Source organism: Pocillopora damicornis, chromosome 2 (genome assembly GCF_964200805.1).
Source record: "Pocillopora damicornis chromosome 2, jaPocDami1.2, whole genome shotgun sequence".
Taxonomy (NCBI): Eukaryota; Metazoa; Cnidaria; class Anthozoa; order Scleractinia; family Pocilloporidae; genus Pocillopora; species Pocillopora damicornis.
The window spans coordinates 22,902,764-22,930,657 of NC_142671.1; the positions used below are offsets into that span (position 1 = coordinate 22,902,764).

A 27,894-nucleotide genomic window follows, 5' to 3' on the forward strand; every position below is an offset into this window, starting at 1 on the left:
ATTGAGCGCAAAAAGTTGAAATGAAATTGATTGACTGATTGAGATGCTGGAAAGTCGCGAAATCATATGAATTTTTCTCGTGCAAAAACCGGCAGAAATCGCCAAAGACTACAGCGGACACACAGGACGTGAGTAAGTGCTATTGATTTTGGTGTAAAATTTTAATACTTCGAAATACTTATCGTTGTAAATCGACCATATCTCTTTCCTCATATTAATCTTTATAACGTGTTCAAATTCTTAACGGTTCCTCTCGTAACTTAACACCGAATCAAAGCTGACTTACAGACAAAACTACAAAATAACATACTACACACTAACTTCACAATTTTAGCAAATGTAAGAAAAAGAAAAGGAATTTCAATTAACGATGACCTTTGCTGACATCAGCTACTACCTCAACAAAGGATATCAGTTTCCTTTCCCAGAAAAAAAGGTAAACATAACGAAAGTGTTCAACAGTATTCTTTGAGGCAGAGGAACTCTCTACTTTTAAGCAGTGAATCCACTGTGACGAGTTTGCCGAAGTCATTTTACTTTGACTTTCACTTGACAGAGAAAAAAAACACGCAAATGAAGAGAAAGGTAATTCTAGACAAACCAGGAAGTTTATTAAACGAGGCAAATAGGTAAAAAAGGACGACAGAACGAGTTTTGATGTATTTTGAGAAGTCTAACGAACGGAAACGACCTTCGCTTCTCTTTGCGATCAACTGCAGGTTTAGTCTTATGAGAGAATGAGACTAAACTCAATGCGAAAACTTTTAATTAATGTTAGTAATCTGCACTTGATTCAGTATGAGGGTTTGTTTTGCATCGTCTACAATACGATAATTATTCCAAGAGCTGAAGAAATGAGTCACTTTTGGATACTTGAAAACTAATTTTGGTTTTAAGCTAATATTACATCCAACTTTACGTCCAATTCGATAAAAATTAAAGATGCGATGGGGCTCTGCTGTTGCTGCAGAAAAAGTGACACATTTGTTTACCCGTAAAGTTTTACCAGAGAATACTGAAAACTCAACAACACACGCAGTAAATGTTTCTAGTGACAAGCTGTTGTGTCCAGAAAGATGGCACGAAGACTCGATGTGACACCGCTAGCCAGTAAGTAATATAAAACCCGCTCTTTTACCTCTTTGGCTAATCCCGCTGTTTGGTCAGATCTCGATCGTAAGTTGTTCTATGCGTTCGAGCAGTTTTTTATACTGTTCAAGACATTTTCTTGTGGCTACTCGTGTGCACAACACGTGCGTTTCAGAGACTAATTCACTCTTGTGGCGATCACAACTTCGCTCTTTCATGCTTTGTGATCCACACGATTATATCTATATGTGCAAATCCATTATTATCATTATCAATTTATTACTTTTCGGGTGCTCGAGGAAGATCGCAAGCCGGAAAATTAATGGGGTTCTGGCGACAATAAGCAATTACCATTTTCTACAGGACGCAAAAAAGATCTGTGCAACTGCATTGGCGTGCTAAGTCAAATATTGATCATTTCGTACAATTTTATTTTCTACTTGATCAGTTCCTTGTTCTCTGTACAATCTCTTTTCAGCACTGTACCGCAGTATCACAGTCGAAACTTGCACACTTTCAAAACCACGGAGCACTAATATGGAGTTTGAATTCTTAAGCTATTAATGACACAACACGTTTCACAATTGGGTACACCCTAATTACTAGAAGAAGACGTACAAGTTATACTGGTTTCAAAATAATTCAAATTTTGAAAGAACGTGCCATCCTCACAGCACACCACAGATACTCATAAAAATCCATTGATGAAGACAACCTCTGGCCGCCATCTACTATATCTGACCAATGTTTCTTTTTTCTCAGTCGATTCTCTTTCACACGGATCACATGTGTTTACACTTCTTCCTCTTTGCATAATTTAATCATTTCAAACCCCTCCTCCATGACCAATTCAATCCCTTCCCACTCAAGTTCCAGTGCATCACTGCATCGCTCACTGCTTACATCACTGGCTTGAGAGGAAACTGGTCGTTGAACAGAGCATGCCTCAAGGCCTGCCATATCTTTGGGTAACTGGGTAATTTGCTGACCAGTTTTACCTTCGCTGGGTTTCCGCGTGTAAATTGGAGTTTGACGAGGCGCAGTTATGATAATTTCTTTTACAGTTTTCTAAAAATGAGTAAGAAAAATTTAGAATTACCTAGAGTGTCCTGAAACTTGCTTAAACTGTGGTTTGCTTTTTTTCCCAGTTAACTCGGATTGCTCTGTATAAATAACTTTCTATTTATTTATTACAGGTTTATCTCATAAACTGAAAGAACTAGAGCCAAAGGAGGGGGGTCACTGATTAAGAGTTAAGCCCAAAAGAACAAGTAAACCCACTTACAGTTATATCCTATCTACGTAGACTTTTAACCTTGTAACTCATAAGATCTGCTTATTAATTCTCCACTCTAGCTGCTATAGTTTTCCTTGTAGATCAGCTACAAGAATTTGGCGTTAGATCAAGATAACAACTTCCATCTGATAAGTTTGAGTAATCTCATTACTTGTTTACCAGATAATGTACACTGTATGGATATATCTGGACAAGTTACATGTTAATCGCTTCTGGGAGTTAATTATAAAAGAGTAAAGAACAACTTTGGATCGAAAAATCCGACATCTGGATAACAAAAGTACTACAAATGGCAATAAAATCAGCCTCAGTTGTTTTAAGCTATTTTCTAGCATAATGTAAATGGTTCCTGAGAACGCATTTCTCGCGGAAAGATAACGTGATCAAGACTTCTTCGATTGTAAGATAGAAGGGAGATTTGGCCAGCCAGGAATTTCTGAGCGCGGGAAAGAAACCTTCAAGGGAAGTTTAGTGAGAATTCGCAAAAGAGCAGGGACATCTTTTGTGTGGGAAAAAACAAACATCGCATTTTGTCCGCCCAGTTGCCCTTGATCATCCATGTTCCAATCTCTCCTGTGACATTCCTATTTCACTACGGAACAACAAAAAGAACTCGAATCCACTTGAATTAAACTTCAGAACTAACTGATCAGAACCAACGGAAATTCCTGTTTGACACCAACATGTACCTCAATAGCTTCACGTTTTAGGCTCCGCAAATAGATAGCACATGGAAACTTTGCTTTTTAAGCATGGCGAATATTTAGCGGCATCACACCGTCGTTGCGTGTTCTTCCCTGTTTAAGCGCGACAGGTAAGAGAAATTTGCAAACCGGTAGAGCGATCATTTTACAAGTTGAACTTTCCAGAATTCCAAGAGATTCCGGCGATAATGAGAGGTACTACAGGCGGTACATTTTACCGGCTATCGCCTGAAAAGGAGAACACTACGTTTTGATACTGAGAGCTACTCGACTATCCCTCGAGAGAAACAGTTGTGTAATACATTCACATACACGTCGTACTTCTTTATCGATGCTAACAAAGAAACGTTGTTACCTGTTTTGCCGTTTTCTTTTGGTTCCAAGGCTCACTTGTGACGCTTACGTTTCTATTAACATCTGTCCTCTTGATTTGTCTCTCACTATGTCTTTGCTTGGCCCGCTCGAGTGCTCTAATAAACAAGGCTGTCAAAATAACTAAGATGGCTACTGGTATAGCTACAATAACAGCCAAGGGAAACTCTTGCGTGCGTCCAAACAGAGCCTCATATCTGGTCTCTAGATCTGTAGCTGATGGAGTAGGACCTTCATGAATAACCACAAAAATTTTGGTTAGTTTAAGGGCGCTCCCTTTTTCTCAACGTCGACCGTCGCGCAGCTGATAGTCAGCATAAAGAAAGTCCTTAACTTATTGGGTTTTGGCCAATCGACTTTCTTGTCACAAGATTTATTACTTGTAGCGTTTCGCAATCACCTTTGCAAAAAGGCTGGAATCCGCCCCTCAACAGATCCCCATTCTAAAAAGTCATACCTTAAAACCAATGACTTGTTTCACTGGTTTCATTTACTGTTGATCGCTTGAGTGACAGTAGCTCTGAGAGGAACTGTTGTCGGTGATAGTGACGGACGTTTCGAGACATCATCGGAGTCACGACCTTCTTAAGTTGTCGAAACGTTAATCATTGTCAACGGCAGCAGTTCTCTGCTTTTGAGGAATACTCTTAAAATAAAATAAAAAATAAGAAAAAAAGGTACCTTTGACTGCTATTAAGAATGCACTCCAACTCACGCTACCAAGTTGATTGAATGCCTCACAAATATATTCGCCTTCATCATGAAATGATACATTCTGAACAAAAACCTCTGCATTCACTTTGAAAAGGTCACCATTTAATGTATTCGGGCCCAAGGTAGTCAAAATTTTAACTGGTGCAATGCTGGTTATCTCAATAATAGTTGTTGTTTTATTGTCAAAAGCATTGCTTTTTGCATGATGTCTCTTGAAGTGCCATCTGACATACGTAACTGAGTCACTAGTCACTTGACAAAGGAATCTTGCTTCACCTCCTAGCACTGCTGTGTTGTTCGTCAGTAGTGACTTGAGGATAATAGGTTTGCCATTTGAAGATTCTATTTAAGAGAGACGTTAAAACGTTGATAAGACGTTAAAATGTTGATAATGCCATTATGCGCGGTATCAGTAAAACGTTATTGGTAGCAGGACTAAGATCTTGAATTAAACATTGAAAATTAAAGAAAAACGTGAGAAGAAAAATTTAATTTGCCAGCACCTGGAGTAGCTAGGTCAGGCAGCAGCTCTGGCACCCTCCCCCCCCCCTCCAAAAAAAAGAAAATAAACAACAAACAAACAAAAACAAAAAAAACAAGACAACAAAAAATAGAGCAAAAACAAACAAATCAGTGGAATTCACAAGCAGTTACAATTTTGAAACTAGATCCTCACAGGTATGAACACTACTGAACTAGTAGTTGAAATAATACCTGAAAAAAATTTTCAGGCCCATACAGGATTTGAACCCATAACCTCTGCAATACTGGTGCAGCGCTCTACCAACTGAGCTGACAAGCCAACTGGGAGCTGGTCATTATGTTGGGTCCAAATAAACCATCCAAATGATGAATAATGATAGTGGATATATGAAAATCATATATGTGCACTGCAGTGAAGAAACGAATATGAAATTTTCATATATTCACAATCATTATTCATCACTTGGATGGTTTATTTGGACCCAACATAATGACCAGCTCCCAGTTGGCTTGTTAGCTCAGTTGGTAGAGCGCTGCACCGGTATTGGGCCTGAAAAAAATTTTTTTAGGTCTTATATTAACTACTAGTTCAGTAGTGTTCATAGCTGCAAGGATCTCATATATTCATTTGTTCACTGCAGTGCACATATATGATTTTGATATATCCACAATCATAATTTTGAAATTATTTCTCACAATTAAAGACTGTAAAAGATCAGTCAGAATTTATCCAGTGGTTTCCATATGAGTAATGTAAACCTGGCTCCCTCTTTCCCTTTGCATCTTACAACACTCTGACTGAACTGAAAAGTGATGCATCTTGCCAAAGTGTTCAAAGAAAAACAACAAAACTGCAAAGAAATGAAATTCAGCTTCTATAACTTTTAACTGTATTATACTCTAACTCACCATAAATGCGTAGTATGAATGTCCTATTAATCAGGCCCAAGGAATTATTCACATGGCAAGAATAGTTTCCCGCATCTGCAAGCAGAAGGTCACTTAAAAGCAACTTCCCAGACTTTATAAATGTGTCCTCTAATTTGCGATAAGTTATCTCCAAAAGGGGAACATTGTATTTGTACCAGGATATATCTGGATGTGGATTGCCATCTGACAAACAATCAAGTTCAACATCATCTCCAACCTTGGCATACATGGTCATAGTATGATACATTGACTCTCTGATGAAGTGTGGAGCAGAGGGGTCTAGGAAAATAAAAGCATTGGTTATAAAGCAATACAAAAAAATAACAATTAACAATGTTAAAAGAAAATTCAGGGGCCTGCTAATTATTTTCCTTTTGGGATAGTTCTGTATTTTAAAGGGAAATGTCATACTATGAAGTTTATCAAGACTCCAAGCTTAACATTTCTTTAGTCATTATTTGGTGGCTGCTTCTGATTGGCTGAAAACAAGTGCATTTTTCATGCAACAGGAGTGCAAAATTGTAAAACAAGTGCAAAATTGTCACACAGAGCCATATTACAAATAACATGCACCTTGTTAAAACTTTGCCTGTCTTGACTTTTTGTGATGCTTTCTTAATGTAAATTATTAATAAGTAATAACATGATTTCTCATGTAATTTCCTGTAAATACATTTAAGCACTGGTGAATTTTTCAGACTACAAATTGTTCTCTTCCTATGGGCTCATGCAATTTTGTTGTCTTCCAAAAATTTACTTGTACTTATTAACACCAAATTACACTCAAACTCGTGTTTTTATCTATACAAATACATAAATATTGCATTTTTACCTGACACTCCATTGTTGGCCAAGTTGAATGTAATAAAGAGTAAAGCGTAAGTAATTCTTAAAACAAGCATCTCATCTGCAAAAATGACTGTGTTCCATGTAGTTTTTGGAGATGAAGTCTCTAGACACCCAATTCACAAGGTCTAAAATATAAATCTTACACTGAAATATCTTGATTCCAACCCTACAACCAGGGAAAAAATATATTAATCCAGCTTTAATTCAGAGTTAACCACATGTATTTCCATGGAAATGTATGATTCCTTAGCCTGTAAATTGAAGGTTTGTTCAAGTGCTTATGTATTGAAGCAACTCATTGTTGTCACCTCTGCCAAACAATATAAGGAAGAGTATGAATCACCACTCACCCAGGTTTGTGAAAAATAATAACACCCAATTGAATGAGCAAAATATGAATATCTAACTGAATTCACATTCTTCATTTCAAATAGAAGACTCAATCTTGAAAAGGAATTGTGTATGCCAGGCAAATTGGAAATGTTTGGAAGACAAATGCAAAGATTTTTGTGCAAGTAACCAGGCCTGCCAACTTGGCATTTGGGCTATCCTTGAACTAAAGCTTGCTCAATCAATTTTGTTTTAATTTTTATTTTTGAGAATAATTATTTTTTTGGTGTTTTTATTTTTTTCATTTTTTGTTGTTGTTTATTTAGCTAAACTGACTAATCTATCAAAACTGGGAATAAGAATGCAAGGATTAGATATGTTTTCAACAAACATTAAATATTTATAACTGTCGATCACCTGCCAAAGTTCAGGACTGAAAAAAGTCTAACGAGTATGAACTCATTTTGTCTCTAAAACAGTAGACCAAAAGGCTACAAAAACATTCACAATAGAAAATTTGGAATATCATTTAACCAAAACATTTGTTAGACAATTGATATGGAAATTTGTGGTAAAGCAGAGATTTATTGCGCGCAGAACAAGTGTTGTTTCGCAATACCCGATAGAATATTTGTTAGATCTGTAAACATGTGCCAAATATGAAACTGGCGCCGATGAAAAACAACGAAAAACTTAAGCTATTTCTACATAAATTGCTAAAAGTTAGCACATGATATGAACAATGCAAATGAAAGCGAATGTAAACAAGGCTTCACCATTGTAAAACTAGACTTTAACGTAACAATGAGCATCAATATTTACCTTTGAATGTAACGAAGATAAACTCTCTTTTACCAGCGATATATGTGGACCACTGAAGTAAAAAATAAATTTACACATGACCGAATCATACTGACGGCCGAGCAGGCGTGAAGGTAATTCCAAAATAAAATATTTGACAGAGTAAGGCTCCCACAGCGATGGATACCGACAACTTTGCTTCAATCGACAAAACGTGCTCTCAATTAGATTCCAAAACAATAACTAAAGATCGCAGCTGGAGGGAGCGTTGCAGACAAAGACCAAGGCACATCTAAATGCCTTTAAAAGCACACCATGTTTGCTTTTTTTTTTGGCTCGGATTGAAGTTAATAACCGACTGCAATATGTCCAAATGACACCACACCAACAGCCGGCTCTCTCTGATTATAAAATGAAGATGAACCGCCAGTGTTGGCACCACATGGCGGACCTGTCGTCTCTACATTCAGAGGAACATCGTTAGTGCATAAGATGACGCTTTCATTATATAATAATACAGCCGAAGGCAAAGGTTTGACGCCAGACATAATGACCCTTATTTACTGAGATAACAATCTAACAGCTTCAACACAAAAGAGATCAGGTGTTCCTGCGGAATAACTGAGTAACCGGGCCAAGTAAGTTCGTAACGTGACGAGTCAATTTCGGACACTCTCCTCGTCCCAAAACGAACGAAGCAAAATATTTTCAACTGTACTGACGTTTTTTATGTTTCTGACACGAGACAAACTGCTGCGTATGCTTTTGAAAACGATTAAAATTTGAAACATTTTTGTCTATCGACTTAACACCCGACAGACGTAAATGCATATGCGACAGTAGATCACAGTACGTTGAGTATTCTTCGTCTCCGTTTTCACTTGTCCTCTCAAGAAACGGAACCTTTTAAAAATCAACCGTTGTCATCACGTTTCACTGAAGCCGTTTTCGAAAGGTCCTGCTTTTTATAAATAAGCGTTTTCAGGAGTACTATTGTGGATGCAGCTGGGCAAAACTGCGTCGGAAAAAAACTGATTTGTCTTCGATCGAAAACGTTCTGGTGTGGATGGGGCCTTGGACTAAAGACAGTCGATGTAACTGTTCCACAAATTCGAAAACGCGTGCAATTGGGCATTCAACGAGCCATGAGTGTAATAGATTTGCATCACTAATCAGTCTGTTTTGATATAATTGGCCCAATTTGACAGAATGATCATCAATCTCAAAATTTACTATTAGAATTTCAAGGGAAACTGGAACTCCTTGAATGTTTAAGGAAGATTTTCGGATAAGAGTTGACAGAAGCATATTCATGTAACCCAGGTCTGGGTAACATGACTCTGATGTTATCGAAAGTAAAAAAACCACCAGCTCTAGTACCGTTTACCGTGTATCAAGTACAGCCATATAGTTTCTGAATTGGAGGGAGCTATCAGTATGTTCAGGAAACTGTTGACGAAGAGATCTCTTGTTAGCGGCATACTGAGGAATAATCCAAAAGATTTCCATATTCTCAGAAACAAACAGAAGTGCAGAACATAACTCTTGATTTACGGAAACTTTTACGGGGCTTTTTCCGGTTCCCTCAAATCCAAGACAGGAGATTTTGAAATTCCTTTCGGGAAGGAAAGAGCCCTATCTGAGTGTAACTGTTTAAAGAAATCCGAAAGAACCAAAGGTGAGGTGATAAAAGGGCAAATGTGATCAAAAAGTCTTTGGTGGCAAATGGAGACTTGAGTAAACTTGACTGCAACAAGGTAATATAAATATTTCTTTGTGATGATCTTTTACTCCAAGAGGCTATAATTCACAATGGTAAAATGGCAAACCTCGTAGAGTTGAAAAGTGACTCGAAAATAAGGCGATATATCGTGGACTCTCTTGAGTGAAATTTTGTTACAGAATTGGGAACTTACAAGTTTTAGTTGCACCTGTACAATGGCCTACTTTCTTTCATACACTGTAACTACTTTTAAGTGTTAGAAACACTGTTTTTAACCTTTTCACTCCCAGATCTCATTATAAATTCTCAGCCGCTATCTGCCATACAATTCTTAGGATGTTGATTCTGTGAATTAGGAATTTTTGAATTTCACTCCCAGATCTCGTTAAAAATTCTCAGTCGCTGTCTGCCATACAATTCTTATAATGTTGGTTCCGATAATCCCCTAATTGATATTTTTCTTTATTCTCATAACTTTTCTGCTTGATACTGTACTGACATTGTTAGGAGAAATTCTGTCTTATCAATATTCACATAACAACATTTACCTGATCCATTCGTTCTATTGCCCTCTTGCTACAAAATAAAATCATCCAAATAAAACCTTAAACTTAAACGCGTCGAGAATCATAAAATTTACATCTAACCGCTGAGAGCGTTCGAAAGTTGCTCTCATTCTTCACATGTGTATTTACTTTATGTCTCTAATGAAAGACAAAGTCACAAAGGGTTGAACTGGGCGGGTTTAAACAAAAATACTAAAAATAATAGCGAGCATGGTCCAGTCCTACATGAAGCAAAACTTTCAGTTCTTATATACAGCTTCTTTAAAATTATTATTTTTATGGAAAGTTTAGTTCGTGATAATAGAATCTCTTACTTCATCAATGAACGGGGACTAAGTGATCTTCAGGGATTGCAAATTTTGTTGCTCAATCTCTTATCCAGTCTCAGCTTTGCATCCTGTGAGATGGAGTGAGCTCTTCACGAAGATTATATACAGAAAACTGTCCTCAGCTAAACCTGGACTTAGCCCTTTTTAGATATACATCTGGGAATTCATGATTACGCATGATAGTTGTAAACGTATTCTGGAACAAAAACCGAGACTTAGTTAACTAGACTTCCAGCCGCCAGTCACAGTAATTGCCGCTAAATTTGTTGCCAATCACCAGCATGAATCATGGCCAACTGGTTTGCCGGCTAAAACAAATGCTTCTTAAAGCCAACACTGATAGCCTTACTAAGAAAACGATGACCGTAATTTCCGCTTAAGACTGTCTGTTTCACCATTGGGTCGAACGAATATTTCTGAGAGAGAACGTTGTCTTTCAAAAGGTGCCAGGGTAGACACGGTTTGGTTTTCAACCTCGTCCTTTTCATCACTGTCCGAAGGTGTAAAATGAACACGGGTTTTTCTATTCTTCAGGGTACCGTTTGGAGCACTTTTATTTAAAGAATGATTCGATCCTGACAGCTTTTCATCGAAGCCCCGTTGTGGCATGGCTTGGTCAATCGGAAGGATACCATTTTCAGTCTGATCTTCCTCGAAGGCGGGGTTACAAAGCTCAGCTGGGGAACTTGATGGAGTGCTCAAAAGGGTGCCAGACAAAGTTAAGTCGCCAGAAGAAAGGCTGTGGAATGCATCCACGTTTAACGACAACAAACCATCCGTTAGAGTCTTCTTTGTGAATTTGAGCTTGATAGGTTTAGTGCGACCACTCTGAATCGCTCTACGGTAGCTTCCTCTTGTATCAAACATTCCCGAGCCGTTTGTGTGCAGTGGTACGATGACAGATCGTGAGTTTTCAATGCTTGAGTCGCGCTGAAGATAGGTGCTTCGCACAGTGCGTCCATACGCGCTCTTACTGTAGTCTGATATCGGGACCTTTTTGCAGCAAAGACTCAGTAAAATTTTTCGGAACGCTCGTCGGAAGTCTTTATTGCGTAGACCATAGATTATGGGGTTACAAACGGAATTTCCATATTGTAACCATTTATTGATGTTTAGAATAATTTGTGGTAGTACCAGGAGGCCTTTGCATCCAGCTGTTTTGAACATTATGTTGCCACAAACTGAATACGCAAAACTGAGCGCGAAAAATGGCGTCCAGCAAATGACAAAAAGGCCGATGACCACAGCGACAGTTGTAGCGATACGCAGATCCTAAAAATAAGGCAAAATGAAATTACTTGGCTACCAAGATTGCAGTTCTAGATTACTCTACAGTTTGGTTAAACATCAGGTCAACAGGTTAAAGTAATTTTTCTGGCAACTGAGTAATCGTTGCATAGGACTGCATTTTCGCAGATCAAAAAATAGAAATACTTTGTCTTTTTTTCTCTCTCTTCCTTAATTTCAGGAATGATAATCCCACACAAGTTTCGATTGTGCTCCCTTTGTACATTCGTCCCCTCCGTTCCAAAACTTCAGGAGAGGGTGCTCCCCTGATTTATTTGAGCTGGGGGAAGTGGCAACCTCTTCTCAAATTTGACTTGATCATTTAGCAGTAACAGCCATTGAACGTAATTACTCGATCCCTTAGTGGTGGAAAACGAAATTGCACATTTGAAAGATTTGTTCCACACTACTTATTTCTTCATTATCTATCAAGAATTAAAACATCTATCTATTAAGAGTTAAAGAGAGAAAAATTACCTTTCCAAGCTGAACTCTGTAAAAGAGGCCAAATACTGTTAAGGGGAGGAAACTATAGAAAAACGAGCCTCCGACCCTTTGTATTTGTTAATAAGTTGTGATGTGAAACATTAAGAACGAATCAAGACCAATAAAAAATAGCAGTGGGAAATTCAGCACGCACAGGCACTTCTTAACCCAATTTCTTTTTGAAGATAGACAAAGCTTTACAAATTTAAAAAGATTTTTCTCCCAATTTAAACGTTGAGGCATTGCATATAACCGACGAAAAATATCGTTCATTTTTGGGTTTGACGCTAAAAACTGTAAAATAAAATCCGTGCCCTTTCATTTTGGCACTAAAACGAAGTTTTTGTTTTTTCAATCAAAGCTGCAAAAAGGAATATGGCTGCTCAGAGCCAACTTCGCTTTTGATTTAATAAAAAAATAATAAAATACAGAAATCCCATTACCTTTTTAAAAGAGCTTTTCCCAACTCCACGGGCATGCGCTCTGGCTATGTGAAAGATGGTTCCATAGGCTCCCAGAATAATAGCCAGGGGTACAAAAAAGAATACTGCTGTTACAATGATACCTAAAAATTTCTTGAAAGCCTTTATTTCTGACATCAAACCAGCAAATATCGCTAAAGCCCAGGCAAAAAAGATGATGGCCAAGATCCAACCTGTAAGCAGATGAACGGAAAGGTTAGAGAAGGTTCAGGATTTTTCGTCATTTGTTCTCTAGTTGCGCCGTTTCAACAAATAACGATTACATTGAAGAAATCTTACTCACAACTTGGAGAAAATTATTTAAATATAACTCGCTCCTTTCAAGATTACATAGACTCTTTTATTGTTCATGCGAGGTGTCGTTTATTCGCGTGCGGTAACACTTCATGGTAACATTTTCTGAAAGTGAAGTTAACGCAAACAATGAACGTTTGTTTGACTCAAAAATAAGAAAAGTTTTGCTAATTTAGAACGATTGAACTTCAGAAGAGGTAACCGAAACAGAATAAAAGAATATGAAAGTGTGCTAAGCCTTCTTTTTTTTGGAATGAAAAATTTGAAGGCTAGGCTAAACCATTTACCAGAACTGAAATTAGGCTAACTGCATTAGGTGCAGCTTTTGTACTTCCTATGAAAACTTTTGCAGCAACATTTCTAGAGCTTCAGTTTGGATTTGGTTAGTTCCTAACTGTAATCTCAAGGTACTTACGTTTACTGATGTTCCGGTGACTTATTGGACTTAGCAAGGCATAAGATCTCTCCAAACTTATGGCTGTAAGATTTAGAATCGACGACACCCCACAAATAGCGTCGAAGATCATATAAAACTTGTAAAGATTTCCTCTAACACTGTAAGTTATCGATATGTACACCCACAATGGCACTGAAATTGATCCAATAAGCATGTCCGCCACTGCCAACGACATCAACAGCAGATTAGTGGTTGTGCGCAGTCTCCTATTCACTCGGAATGCACCAATCACAAGAGCGTTACCAAAGACTATCATGACGGCCAAGATACAAAAGAAGACATTAGCGGCAACATCTTCTGCAGTCATCTCTTGCATTGGAGGGCCTGGTGGCGCAGGACCATTGCCATTTGTGTTGTTAGTGTGGTTCCAGGACGTATTATTTTCGGCCATTGCTGGACAAGTTGATAGCTAAAGACTGAATAAGAAAGAAGGTATCAAATGTGAAGTCGATCGGTTGACTAATGAATGAATGAATCAGTCAATCGATCAATCTGCCGATTGATCAGTCAGTCAATCAACCCCCGGGCAATTAATTGCGAGGTTATTCAGTCGGTGAACAACTTAACGCCATGTTAATCGCTCCATGGATCACAGTCGATGACAGTCCAGGTTGCCAAAGAAGACTTGACACGGAACCCTGCTTTTTAACTCTCTGTTTGACATTAAATCAGAAACAAGCGTGACTTGTTGTATCCTTGATCTACGCACGTCTTTTCAGTTATATTTAGTTAACAGTTTTCACTCAGCAAAAATAGTTTGACGCGTGGTTAGCTTGCGTAGCTGGCGGTTTTTTTGTGGGCAACCACTACCGCCGGGCAACGTGAACTCCCTGATTCGCTGGTTCAATGGATCGAGTAAATCCAGCACTGATTTTTATCTCCTCGATTGATAAAACGAACAAACAAGTAAACAAACCATTAACCTGTCAGTCAATCTGTTTTGCGAATGTTCTAGCTTAGCTTCAATGCGCTTTCACGTGTACTTAAAACTGCCGAAGGCACAAAGTTCAGTTTTCACGGCTTTTGTTATTCCGTCCAAGAATCTCACATAAAAAAGAAAAACCCCGTCTATATTTAAAAGTATGAAAAAGTTATCTTAAAGCAATAATTGACACCAATGTTTTCTTAACTTTTTGTTGTATTGTGCGAGCATAAAACGTTGTCGGTATTAATTCTAATGGCTTCTTGCCCGCGGTACGGAAAATGGACAGGACAGAATCACGTTTTCTCCCACGAGAACTGTTAGTGGCTTAATACCCCTCATGGAATTCTACGTTACCTTTTCTTAACGTTTGAAAAACCGGAAAATAAAAAAATTTTGAAAAGAAACGGGAACATAACTTGAAACAGTTCATGAATTCTCTCATCCTGGATGCTGCTTCACGGTTGGTAAATTTAGCTCCACTTAAGATTTTTTAAGTTGTTCCTTTGCAGCTCGTGTTTCTTTACGCCATCCTTGTCCCCTTTTTGTTTATTTTGACCCTTTTGATGTTGGTTATCTCAGCAAACGCGTTAAAGTTTTAAGGCGTTAGATTCTGAGGCAATACAAATGATTTACATCTATCCATTAACATTATGGACCTAAGCTAGACTTCTCTCAAACTAACCGGGTGCTATGATGCTTAATAAATATAGAAACATAGAATTAATTTCATTTGCTAATGTTCCTTAGCAAATATGACGACTGACATCGAAAACACTCCAAGCAATTGTCCATTCTGATCAAAAGCTATTAGTGAAGGAGAACGTGATCAGGCAGAGTTTTGTAATGCTGACGGGCATATTTTTCGAGCGAAAAAAATTGTTTTAGGCAATCCGAAGCATTGAAATCATGTTTCTTTAGAAACTTACTTCTTTATCTAAATTACGTAGCTACAATCTCTTTGCATCAGCGGGAAATCTTTATGTCCGTTCGCTCAATTACACTGTGCTACTGTTTTGAATTTATCAGTAGAGTGAGAATCATTATTCAAAGAAATGACTGTAAAGAGCGTTCGTCATGGAAAAAACTGAATCCTAACGAGTTACAAATGCCCCTCAAAGAAATTTACCTCAGTTTGTTTACGTGAAGTGAAGTCTGCAAGTGAAATCTGTGACGCAATTTCTTTCCAAACAAGCTCCTGGCAAGCAAAACAAATTGAATGTGTTACTTCTCTATCAGTTCTAAGATCTCGTTCAGACTTTTTTGCGAAGAATCCATTCACAAGAAGCGTTTCATTTCGTAAGCGCCTGGCAATTCCATAAGATATTCCTCGAATGTTCGTCCCTCATCCCACAGATTACGCAATTTTTGCGAAACCACTCTCATCTAGAAAAGGCTTGCAATTTTCATAGCTTTTAGCATTCCTACTTCTGTTATTATCTTTTGTTTTGTCTCGTGGTTCTCAGTCAAGCGCATCAGTCGAAAACGAAGGTTGCGGACCCGCGCATTCTGTCTCAGTACACGCAAATAAATAAGCAACAATAACATTTACATTTTGGTCCATTATGATACAATTTTCTCGGTGCGAGGATGGAGAAAGGGAATAAACGAAATTTAACGACAACAAAATTATTTCACATTGAAGAAGCCATTGCTGTTTCACAACGAACGCAAAGCGCTCATCAAAAGAGATGAACCACAACATTGCGTCAAATTTGTTACCTCGATTCACAAGAACGATTTTAGGCGTGCACTTTGTTTTGCTAATTATTTCTATTAATGGCTGAAGTAAAAAAAGATGTGGTATTTCTTAACAAAGAGCGTGGGTCAAAGAACACTTTGGCAATTACAAAAATACACTGATTTCACCAGTATTTCAGAGGGCTGTTTACAGTGCGGGAGATTCTGCCTCCTCGTCTCTCTACCTTCCCGAATATTTAAATTTCCCGCAAATACAGTGATTAGCTGATCCACAGTGTATTTCAAGACGCTCTTTCCACCATTGTGATAAAAAAGCGTTTTGAGGAGGAAAAAAGATAACTATTGTCACTTGGAAATTTGTTTGTTCAAATGAGTAGATAATGTTAATTGGTCTTTGTCATTCGCTCTGACGAAGGACTAACGCTTGAAACGTCCGCTCCGGAAACCCTTTCTGTTGTAATACCTCACACCGACGTAGCGCCAACCCCCCTTTACTTATGTTGATTTGCTTTCTGTTTTGATGACGGAGAGCTCTGCCATGAAACTGTGATTCATTCATTTTGCCCAAAGCTAAATTTCAAATGCGAACAGTTAGAGCAAAGATGGTTAAAGAAGAAGAAAGATGAGAAAGATTACACAGAACAAGACTTAATGCATCAAAATACTCCCACTTTCCTTAAATTAAGTCACAGGCGCGGGTTTGATTAAAAGCGACAAGAGCAGCATGGATTGATGACATCATGAAAATAGAAATGATGATGAGTTAGAAGAAAGTAAATTTTATGTCGAATCTTTATACACAAAAAACAATTCTTAAATTCTTATCCGACGCTGGTAACACTTTTTAAAGAATAACTTTCTGGAATATCCACTGAACCATAACTTGTAACCCACGTCCTGCCGTAATTCACCTATTGCTTTTTTTGCCTCAAAAAACCTTGATCAGTGATTCAGTCATAATCAAGAAAACAAAGTTTTATCATAGAGCAGGTGTTTTAATAATTTTTCCTTAAGAGTCTGCCGATGGTTAAATGGAAAAGGGGTCGTAAGACGAAACAAACAAACAAACAAACACAGACGGGCGGTAAGAGGTCTCCCAGACGGCGGTACACCGCTGATAACCGGCTGTAATTGAAACCCCGATAGTGGCGTGTTAAAAGGCGTAATTGTGGACTCTTGATGTTTGATGGAAGCCCTTACATTTACTTCATAGTTAACAATAGTTTTCCTCTTGTTTGAAAGAGCGAAGATGAAACTCTTTGTACATGTTGTAAGACTGCTAGCAGATAATGCTCGACTTTAGTTATCTCAGTCGCAGATAGAAATTAATCACTTTTACTTTTTGGCTAAATCAATTTTCAGCCTGTTCCTACGTCAAACATAGTTGGCAACTTTTTCTTCCTTAAATCAATGTCTTACATGGAGCACATGATATTACATTTAAGTGCCTGGCATTTAGGAAAAGACGCTGGCTGAAAACGCGAACGGAAAATTACCTCTGGCTTAGAATATTTCATTTCTGAACTTTTCCTGAATCCAGACGAAAAGCTGAAGAATTTACCTCTTTCACTGTAAATTCAATTATTTTTACATTTATTCCAAACAGCTGTGTGATTTACAGCACAAGCTCAATTCCTTCGCAAAACTTTTAGTTTGTAAGTCTCTTCACTTTCAGTAACCTGTTTTTACTTTGAAGTTCTCAACATGCTTTTGTATGATACTGTCCTTTGATTGCCGTATGTAATTTCGATATGTGCGCGAAGAGCTTCTTTATATCAATGAAAACGTTTCTTTCAATACCTTGTTCGTCCTAGTTTTGCGTCGGAATTCAACAATTGATATTTCCAGAACCAATATTAACATGATGATTGTAGGATAGTAACGATTATTTCCAGTGCTAAAAATATGGTCACACCGAATAACCATCCAATAGGTTATCAAAAGATCGAGAGAAAAACGATTTTTCCTCACGAAAAAGCTCAGCAAACAGGAATATTAGTCGTCTTGTCTATTTTGTTTGTTCACTATATCATATTTTGTGGTTACGGCATATCGCTAACCTTAAATCTAAAGCTCTGTTAGTTACGGATGAATACAACATGACTTACACGGCTGAGAGGAGTCACGTCTTCTCGTACCTTGTCGGCTCTAGCGATGAACCATGAAACAACACCTGCATATTGTCTAATTCTTTTGAGGGCTGCTTTTTTACGTAAAAGGTTTTCAATTTTGGCCTTGTACTGCTGACCACAAACAACCACAAATTCGAAATTGCTAAAAAGAGACGTAAATCTATCATCTTAGGAAAAAGTGTATGGGGCCTTTAATTGCTTGACTTTTACTGAACTAGACTAAAAATAGATTTTATCACATTCTATCAAAGTGACATAGTCGGACAAAACTGCGCTTGCATGTATATTTTGGAATGGAAAAAAAGAACAGAAAACAGCATTAAAAGCTTTGGTAGAGAAGTTGTAATAACACAAAGATAGGAAGGAAAGTTGACATCTATATATAAAAAAAATCAGCAAAAGAGAATTAGGTCGCACTGTGATCATCAGAGTTTTTGTTTTGTAACAATATGTTATAAGCTTTAGCTATGTGGTTGAATTTATGTCAGTAAGCTTGCTGAAATCAAATAAGAACCGTGACGTCTGAAATGGTATCCTGAAGAAAAAAAAATACGCTGTATTGTGATTCTGCGGTCGCAGCAGAAATTATTAGTTGAAAGTTAGAAAGGGATACTTTTAAAGGATACAAAGACCAATATCGTTACTTTTTTGTTACGAGTAACTCGCAGATTGATCACATTTAATTGTTTCGGGTATTGATGTTCTTCAGTACGTGAAAGGAACGTGTCTAAGTTTGTGTCGAGATGAAATCGGAATGACCCGTGTTATTTTTCAGGCCAACTAAAAATCGTTCCGAATAAAACTAATAATAGAAGCAAAACTGACTCATCTTCTTTTCTTCTTTTGTTACTTCGCGGAATGAATATTTCTGAGTTTAAAATGCTCAGCATGATATTGATTGAAAAGTAAAACAGAAGTGTTGTTTGTAACGTACCTTGTGGGATAGTACAGCTTTGCCCCTGAACAGAATTTCTTTGTTGAATTTATGTACAGAGACTGTACTACATAAAGTATACCAAACCGGAACACGGTTATCAATAGCTTACGCTCAGATCTTCATCTCAAACTTCTGCACGGAATCAGGAAAAAACAATATCAAAATCACTCGAACTCCCTGCGGATATTGACAGCTCAATGAAAGTAATAAACTAACCCACTCAATCTATGCAATAAGAGAGATAATTTTAATATTTTTATGCGTGTTTATATTTGCGGATTACAAAATCTTTTTCATTTCCTAAACAGCTGCCGCGCAGTGTTTAATTTTCGTTAGTAGTTCTGTTTGCCGACGCAATCAGAAACACAAATACAGTGTTTGGTGTGTCTCCGCTGGTTTTTGCCTATTTCAGAACTTTCCAAATTTTGAATCCATCCATCGAGCGTAATCGCAACTAAACCTAATAAAACGTACAGAGAAAAAGACAGAGTGGGGTGAAAGTATTTTAAGAAGTGCTTTCCCATAATTTTATTCTTTTGAAACACATAATTTAATTTTTTTGACACAACACAGTGCAAATAGTGAAAGTAATATATTGCTTTCGTATTTTGAACAGTCAACAACTATTAAATTCTATTCCAGGAATATCTTATAGCTTCAAATTAAGCATAGACACGAACATACGTCGGAAAGGTCAAAGTAGTTGTAACCTTTCAACCTTTAACTTTGAGCTCCGCTGTTTGTTGCGTTTGGTGAAGGCAAAAAAAAAAATAGCTTACGTTTTGTTATCAAAGTGTCATCTTGGTCGATATCGAAAAGGTACATGAGTGGCTTTCAAGATCAGGTTTCGCGTTAAATGTATCCCTTTGCTATGAAAAAAGGTTCTCGCAATCTTTTCCCAAGAAGCTCCAGTTTGCTCTATCTGGCTTTAGTATACACTAAAACAGTGGATAGTGTCAAAGGTCGTAAGCTTCTGATTGCGTTGAAGGCGCGCTCTGATTAACTACTCACAGTCCGACCATCCTTAGCTATTCACCTCCTAGCAACTCGCGCGGGATCTGCGCCGAATTATACTGCAATCGATAGGGAATAAATGAGTTGAATCATCTTTTTTGTTACATTATCTCACTGTTTTAGTTTATGACTAAAACGACCAATCACCTCAGTGTCGGTGAATTTGTTAATTTCCTGGTCTATGCAAAACAATAACGCCGTAAAATCGCCGCTTAATTTTGCGCAGCACGAGTAAGTGATTGAGTACTCGTCACAATAATTAACGCATACTCAATCGACCTCATCGCCTGAGGAAGACTAGCAGTTTGCAGTCGAAACATCGCGACCTATATTCGAAGTGACCACATTGTGAGACACACAATAATACTTTGAGACGACTTCACTTTTGAAAGTGTTATTTACCACAATGACAAACCACTACCTATTTTACGATATAGATCTTAAACAACAAAGGCATTTTATGACTGGGCTACCACAGGTATCCCAGTAATTAGGCCCTACGCCAAGGAACGCTTTGTTTAACAAAAAAAAAAAATTTATAAGAATTTTATGATTGGCTGGATGTATTTACCCGTCCTACCTCAACTTCAGCATGACATATGTGGGCAGTGTCGGGTTTCAAACAGATAAAATTCGCCGTCGAGGTTCCCAGCCGCAGGCCCGGAAATAAAAATGGTTGTTACGTTGTTGTTCTACTGAAGACGTCAAGGAAATGAACAGAGCTTTAAAACGCACGTGTAGAGCTATTGTTCTGATGGTGGAATCTTTTCTTTCGCCAATTCCTCATCGCCGTCGACTTCGTGGTTTGCAAAAGGTCCTTATCAAAATTTTTGCCTCGATTTGTCAATATAGTCATGGTAAATTAGCTGAGTAATTTCTAAATTTGCAACGTACATCCGAGTCATTTTTCAGAGGGAGTCCGGCTCCCTATTCTTAGCAGGTCATATGGCTAGAGAAACTGGACACTATCGGACGATTGTTTTCCTATCGTATTTTCATCGAAAAAAGAAAGTCGTCTCAAAAATATAGAGCAGTTCTGTAGACCACTCGGCCGCCATTGTTTAACCCTCTATTAAGTGTGACTTCAATCTAATTTCTCCCTACCAGTATCACCTCTGAATCAAACGTTAAGGTCAGGAGAATGAAGGACGTGATCCCTAACTAAAGAAGCTCTCGATTTTTGTCAAAGTCTCCTTTGTAAGTGAGAAATACTTTTCTCTTGACCACGAATCGAATGTAATCACGCATTTAAAGTTGCAGCAAAACTTGGCAGTTATTAACGCTAGTTTTAATTTAACCCTTTTCACCCCGACATCAGCCACCGGAAAGGTGCAGAGAAAAAAGAGGAAAACATGCATACTGATGTTTGGGTGAAAGGGGTTAACTTAAAACTGGCGTTAATAACTGCCAAGTTTTGCTACACCTTTAAATGCGTGATTACATTCGATTTGTGGTCAGGAGACAAGTATTTCTCACTGACCTTGGTTATGTCTTATTTAAATTTCAGGTTTTGTTTAGCTTGACTCTCGAATTCAACCACTGATTCCAGTCTCTCCCTGGGGGTCGGCTATTTACTCTGATCGTCAATGTGCACTTAGACTTTTTTTGTCACATTGGCGTCTCGGCCCTGATCTTCTAAAATAATATCAGGTTCCCTGACGCTATCCTTGGGTCGATGGCTAACTACGCACAAAACTTTAAGCTTGAAGTTCAAATGTGATAAAAGTAGTATTTAACTATTACGTTAATAACCCCAAGTAAGTCTGAGACTCTAAAAGACTGGTTTGTTAAGTGAGAGAATTTATTGTCTTCTAGCCCTTGTCCATGGACAAGTCCTAGAGCACAGATTTCTCCTATTCATGGTGGGTACTTCAGGTTTTCGTTTTCCTAAACAAGTTCAGAGCTCCAAGCTTTCACGACCACCTTTGCGACTCCTCGTAGCAGAGCAATTAATCAGGTACAGATAAACGTTAATAGCATGAAAGCGTTGTCAATCAGACAGAATTGTGTAACATCAGAATGACTCGATAGCAAGATACACAATTCACAAGATGGTGTAAATGAAGAATTTTCTCGATTTCAATATTAAGTCTATGACCGAAAACGCCAACTCCATTGAAAAGTCTGGACTCTAAGGCCTAAACTGTAAGTTTCGCCCCTGAATTTTGATCAAAACGGCAGTTCTTGGTTTGTAAACTAACAAATGTCATGTATATTTACCTTAACGATGTCTACATTTTCATTTTGAATGAAAAGATTTTTTAATCTTTGCTTACACCTGTCAGTTTTTGTGGGGGCTAAATCAGCCATCTATTCAACACTTTTTTCACGCCCTTCAAAACAGTGACGTTTGGTTTATGAAAACGAAGCATTATCAAATAAAAGTCTTGCGACATTTCTTTGAAGATGACTCCCTTGTCCACAAAAGACGACTGGCTAACATTGCGTATAATCGATTGCGTCATCAATTACTTCCTAACAATTTTAATCTTAGATAATCTGTTTAAAACAGTTTTAATCATATAGTGACTATACACATCTAGGTGATGTAAAGCTTGTCTGATTGGTATAGAAATAGACGCAGTTAAGGAGCGTGAAACCAGTCAAGCGCTTTACTTGGCAACTGAGACATCTCTTCAAAACTCGAAGAGGAATCAAGATCTTTGGGAGTACACGTGATCCCGGAACACGCTGAGACGCTTAGACGCAAACGAGAAGCTGGCGAAAAGAACACCTTTCAGCAGCTTTAACTTTTCGATGTCAAACAAATTTTGCAGGAATCTTTTGTCAAGGCAACCAAGAATAAAATCAATAACAAGTCATGTAGCTTGAAAAACACGAGAAACACCTCCAGAAATGGTCTGAGAAAAAAGCGATTTTTTCGAAAAATATCTGTTTGTGAATTCAAAGGCATTTTCTTCATTGATTACGCTAAGCCTTCGGACGTATTGAACAAGTAACACCAGTAACAACTTGAGTAGCGCTAGTCTGTATATCTGTCATACTCGGAATAATCAACCGCTCACTATGCGGTTCATAGACGTTGTGTAGCGTAGAAAACGGTCGAAATTTTACTGAGTAGACAACTCGCAGGGTTCCTGATAGTGTCCACGTATTCAGGCTTGCTATAAAGTCTATTAAATAGCGCAATAGGAATTTACGATAAAACATGAAATCGAGCAAAGTGATTAATCAGCAACCTTATGAATTTGACTGTTTTGGGTAGAACTATAAGAGAAAACGTTTTATAAAGTAAAATTCTTGTTCGCAAACGGAAACCGGCAAACCTTTACACGGTTCGCATAAAGGTTTCATGAATCAAAATGAAACTTTCTTATTTGGTGTCGTGGAGGGAAGACTTGAACTTAATCTACTGTTTTCTCAAAATGGGGTCCTCTTGGTACAATTGAATCTCACAATGCGCACAAATATATTTTTCGGAACTCTGAATGCCCAATGGTTTAAATTCTGGATCAGGCTGTTTTTCGCTTTGAATCAAACACACATGGTATACTTTCGCTTCAAAGATTAATTTACCAGGTAAAATTGCGCATTATTTCGATAAACATTTAATTATTTTGACTTACCTCGCTCAATCCATTGTTGACTTAAGATTCATGATCCACTGTATTTAACGGATAATCTGAAACATGATAAGACGCGTTTTAAAACCTGTTTGGTTCACAAAGAATTAAGATTTCCCCGAAATAACTGCAAATGCCTATCTCGTGAAGATGTTACGCTATATTGTGCCAAAAAGATTTTCCTTATTTACTCACAAAAATATAGTGAATTTCTAGGTGCGTGAACAATTGTCTAGCATAATATCACGTTCACCATTAAAAGTGAAAACTACGCTGCGATCCCTGCATTTTTAAGCTCTCTTTTCTTGTAACAGTTCAGTTTTTTATTTGGAGAAGTATTTTTTAACTAAATCAATCATATTCCTTTCAAGAAGTTTGTAGGGAAGCGAGTAATCGTAAATATTAGGTTTCTAAGGGATTTTAGGGTCCTGAGAAAAAGATCTCAGTCCTCAGGGTGATATAAAAAAATCCGTTGCATTATATCTAGTTCAACTTTCGATAAGTTGGTGACAAAATGAGACTCAAGTTACCAATTCTAAGACAAATAATCTTATTTCATTGCAGGCATTTTTTTGCCAACCTATGACATGAAGCAAAAAAAATTTGTTCTTGTTTGGAAAAAAAGAATAATAGGTAGAGAGCAATCCAGTTAATAAGGAAAAAATAAACATTTCTAACGACCAGGAAATTATTCTAACAAGATCAGATTTGATGTTTTTTTCTGTGAGACAACAGAGACGAAATTTAACACGCCAATTGCGCTGGAAAAATAAACAGTTCGGCTTGGATAGTGATGTGGAGGCCCACGAAAAATGTTGAAAGTGTTAATGAGGTTGTCAGATGCTTCTCGATTTCCCTTCAGGCCTCAATGCAACTTTCGAAGTACTCTACGACAAAATCAAGTCACGAACGGTGTCGCGATAGAACAGCCGGAATTCCCTTGTTTTCTTAAGCGCGCACTTACTGTATTCGATAACCAAATCGATTGATCAGAATGTAATGGTAAAAAATCGATGACATCTGCACATGAAGTCATTCATTGTTATATATTTTTAAAAGATTACCCTAAGCTTTTGCAGAACTCGTCTTAAACAAAGTTACTACCCAGTTACATCGAGTATTAATTCGGGCTCTCGATGTTTGCAAACACAAGCCAAGCAAGTCATGCTAGAGTCTTTTAACACCAAAAATTAACCGAACCGTCCAAAACTTACCACAGAATGGTGTTATGAACTGCTTACGACTGGTACACAGCATAAAAAGAGAGAAACACGATATTTTGGCTTCTAAATTTCCGAAATGTTATCAGACAATTGGATTGAGCGTTTGCTAAACAACCCAGTGGATGTTGTAAAAGAATGTCTTGACTCAATCGTATGCTAATTTATCTGCGAATTTGACAGGCCTGTGTACAGAGAAAACAAAACCCAAGACAATCCACTATCAACATTACACCCTCACTCCGGCAAAACGACAGAAAGTAAACTTACAGATTTCCTTGCATGCAAAGACTACTTTAAACCCAGCACTAAGAACAACGGCGTCTTCGAATGTTTTTGTCCATAGGAAAGCTTCGCAGTTTTCAAGGAGTAAGCAAATGGATGTCTGAGGGCGAAATTATGTTTAATTTTCGTCTTTTATTTGTCGCAAGACCTTTGATAAAGCCGCTCTAACTACTAACTGAGACAATCGAGACACATAACAAATATCTACCCACCTTGCTGCATCAAATTTTCGATTCTCACACGCAAAAAATAGTCACAATTAAAAGTGTATAAGCACAAAGCCAAAGAGATCAGTGTAGAGTTAAATGATCCGATTTTGACAGGGTACTGCGTTTGATAGGAGAGAAATCCGAGACCATTTTAGTTTGTTCTCACACCTAATTAAAACCAACTGAGCACATTTGTTGATATAGTTACACCTCTTCTTACTCTAAGGGCCATATTTCTCCTTTATTTCTCCCCTAAGAGCCCAGCAGGTGAATTGCGCACTTAGAAAATATTTTTTCAGAGAGAGCGAAAACCCATACACGGCCTCTAACGGATGGCACTTACTTTGAAGCCAGCTCCTTCTAAACATTACGGTGCAATGAGGATTAACAGCCCCATCAGGATGTCACGCAATGCTTCAACCCATGCGTGACATCCTTAAGAACCTCTAAAGGGGTCCACGTCCAGTGATACTATACAGCAGCGCAGCGCTTCAATACAAGAGTGGCGTTGACCAAAGAGGAAAAATTAGGTGGGGGAAGGAGTGGACATAAAGAATTTTATTTCGCGTTGAACAGCCTAAGATGGCCAAACAAAGGTTTGGAACTGGTTAGACTGGCATCAAAATTGGGACAGGTTTTCCTTCATAGAGTGACGATGGAAAAAATAAAAGGTCAAAAAATTTTGTTAGTTTTTATCCTACTCTTGACAGCATAGCAGATTATAAATTGCTTACAATCTCTTGCTTGCCGGTTTGAATTTGCTATGGGCTTCAACAGTAAGTTGCCATCTTGTTTACTCATTTCTTGTCAGGAACGATGAACAGATAAAATTTCGTAACACAGTGATAAGGTCCGATAAAGTGACATGTTTTGGTCGAGTGTGGGGAATTCCCGAGAGAAAAGGCAGCCCAAGTTTGATTAGCGAGGAGAATTTTTTATTTAAGAACCATACTTGAATGTTTAGTAGCCCCTGATTGCTAACTATAATCCTAAATGTGCAAATAAACGTTATCTTCCTATCTGGTACACGAGATTTGAGTTTAATTCGTGTTTTTTTCTAAGAATTCTGTGGTTGAGTTCGGTTGTTATGTCGATCGTACCCATATCGAAGGTCTGGGCTTGGCATCATCATGGATTGATCCCTTACGCGCGGTCTTTTCAAATGGAAGACAAGAAGGAGCGACCGTCGTCTGAAAAGTGTCACCTACATTTCGCCTGCTAACAGCAAGCTCTCTTCGACTCACTCCGAAAAATAAAGTTAGCGTCTATGACACCTTTTCGTTTGCAACCGTACTTAAGACAGCTTAAAAGTTTCGTTTTGCGCACTCTTAGAACAAATTCCGAGATTTGCACCCTTGAGCAAGATGACGAGCATCCTGACCAAAGGTTTGGAGAACGACCTCGAACAGAAGCCCGGCTGGGCATGAACCCACATTGCACGATAAAAAGCTCTTTGCACGTAGGCGATGGGTTACGCTAGAGTTAAAATAAAGACAAGCACGAAGACTGATAAATTTTTGATGTTCTTGCCAATTGTAATTCATAATTTCCCATTCAATTTGCAAAAACCAAAACTCTTTACCCAACATTTACTCAAAATGTCTGATCTCAGTCGTGAATTGTTTTTTCAACTTGTTGATGTAACCGGTGAAATAAACGGTCAAAAATGTTGTGTTCTTACAAACACTATTCAAATGGAGATAGCTTCGCTGATTTATCAATTGTTGATGAGTCAACTCTAGAAATTCTGTACCCCTACTTTTCATGTTTTCTGAACTGACGTTTAAATTTTATAAATTATTGTGGGGTTTTCTCCAGGATAACAAATTGTTAGCCATTTTTTGGTAACTTTCGTAAGATGTAAGCTGGATTGTCCGTTAGTAGAGGTTTATTTCCAATTAATGGACAAAAAGGTCGTTGAATATCCAAACGATTAAAAAGTTATTTTTTTCATAAGCTGAAAACAATCTTAAAACCTGAACAGCCCTCAAAACTGAAGTAACAAAAACTAACAAAGCTTATCCTGTTTTGGGTATGATAATCTGTAATGAATAGGTACACTCTGTTTAGATCCGTTTCAAGGCAGTGCCAGAGCACAATCAAAATTACTTCAGTTCTTCAAGTCCTCCTTGAAGACCTATTCATAGTTCAGTGTTAATCACAGTTTTTAATTAAAGTGGTCGACTAGCACAATGCTACTAATGCAGATGAAAAAAAAATTGTGAACATTAAGAAAGGAGTAATACCTACCACGTGTATTCCATGGTAGTCAAGTTGTCCCTTTCGTCGTTCCGGTAAATCCAGTCAGGTAGTGGAATCTACAATTCAAATCGCGTGCCAAGCTTATATTTTCCGATTTACAAACCTTTGGTAGTTTCCCGTTCACCGCAAAACAAATAAAAGTGGTTTAGTAATAGAAACAAAGTGAAGTCAGCTGTTTAAACGATGAACTGAGGTTACCACGGAAGAAGCAACGAAAGCTGTCGAGCTTGTTTTGTCCTCGTTTTTCTGAGTTGACGTGCGGATGACAGACTATGATTGACTATAGAACCTTTCGTAGAAAATCGGCTTTCAAAAGCTTTAAAACTGTCGGTCATTATCCCAAAACGAACTTACAGTGTAATCGTTAGCTCCAAACACGGGTGATTTTTCGTGAGGAAGGCGTAGGAAAAAGTTTTTATTGCCACATCAATTGGT

The 27,894-nt window shown here is 37.8% G+C and overlaps 2 protein-coding genes across 11 annotated transcripts; both read right to left on the minus strand.

Annotated features, from left to right (window-relative positions):
• Positions 1-1,499: 1,499 nt before the first annotated feature.
• On the minus strand, positions 1,500-8,627 carry LOC113677600 (fibroblast growth factor receptor). 2 transcript variants are annotated; one of them, XM_027194432.2, is made up of 6 exons: positions 7,591-8,627; positions 6,422-6,563; positions 5,569-5,868; positions 4,144-4,518; positions 3,446-3,693; positions 1,500-2,157 (listed from the first exon to the last, which is right to left on the minus strand). In XM_027194432.2, the coding sequence occupies exons 2-6, from the start codon at positions 6,489-6,491 to the stop codon at positions 1,882-1,884; spliced, it is 1,269 nt and encodes a 422-aa protein (XP_027050233.2). In that variant the 5' UTR covers positions 6,492-6,563; positions 7,591-8,627; the 3' UTR covers positions 1,500-1,881. The 2 variants fall into 2 exon arrangements, with proteins under 2 accessions (XP_027050233.2, XP_027050232.2); XM_027194431.2 differs by having other exon boundaries at positions 6,422-6,604; positions 7,591-8,200.
• A 711-nt stretch (positions 8,628-9,338) lies between these two features.
• On the minus strand, positions 9,339-27,606 carry LOC113677604 (histamine H2 receptor). Of its 9 annotated transcripts, XM_089196445.1 has the most exons (7): positions 24,698-24,846; positions 23,487-23,542; positions 18,883-19,017; positions 15,245-15,313; positions 13,152-13,609; positions 12,404-12,615; positions 9,339-11,459 (listed from the first exon to the last, which is right to left on the minus strand). In XM_089196445.1, exons 5-7 carry the CDS (start codon positions 13,582-13,584, stop codon positions 10,536-10,538), a joined length of 1,569 nt encoding a protein of 522 aa, XP_089052571.1. In that variant the 5' UTR covers positions 13,585-13,609; positions 15,245-15,313; positions 18,883-19,017; positions 23,487-23,542; positions 24,698-24,846; the 3' UTR covers positions 9,339-10,535. The 9 variants fall into 9 exon arrangements, with proteins under 9 accessions (XP_089052571.1, XP_089052573.1, XP_027050238.2 ...); XM_089196447.1 differs by lacking the exons at positions 18,883-19,017; positions 24,698-24,846 and adding an exon at positions 27,448-27,584; XM_027194437.2 differs by lacking the exon at positions 18,883-19,017.
• Positions 27,607-27,894: the final 288 nt, after the last annotated feature.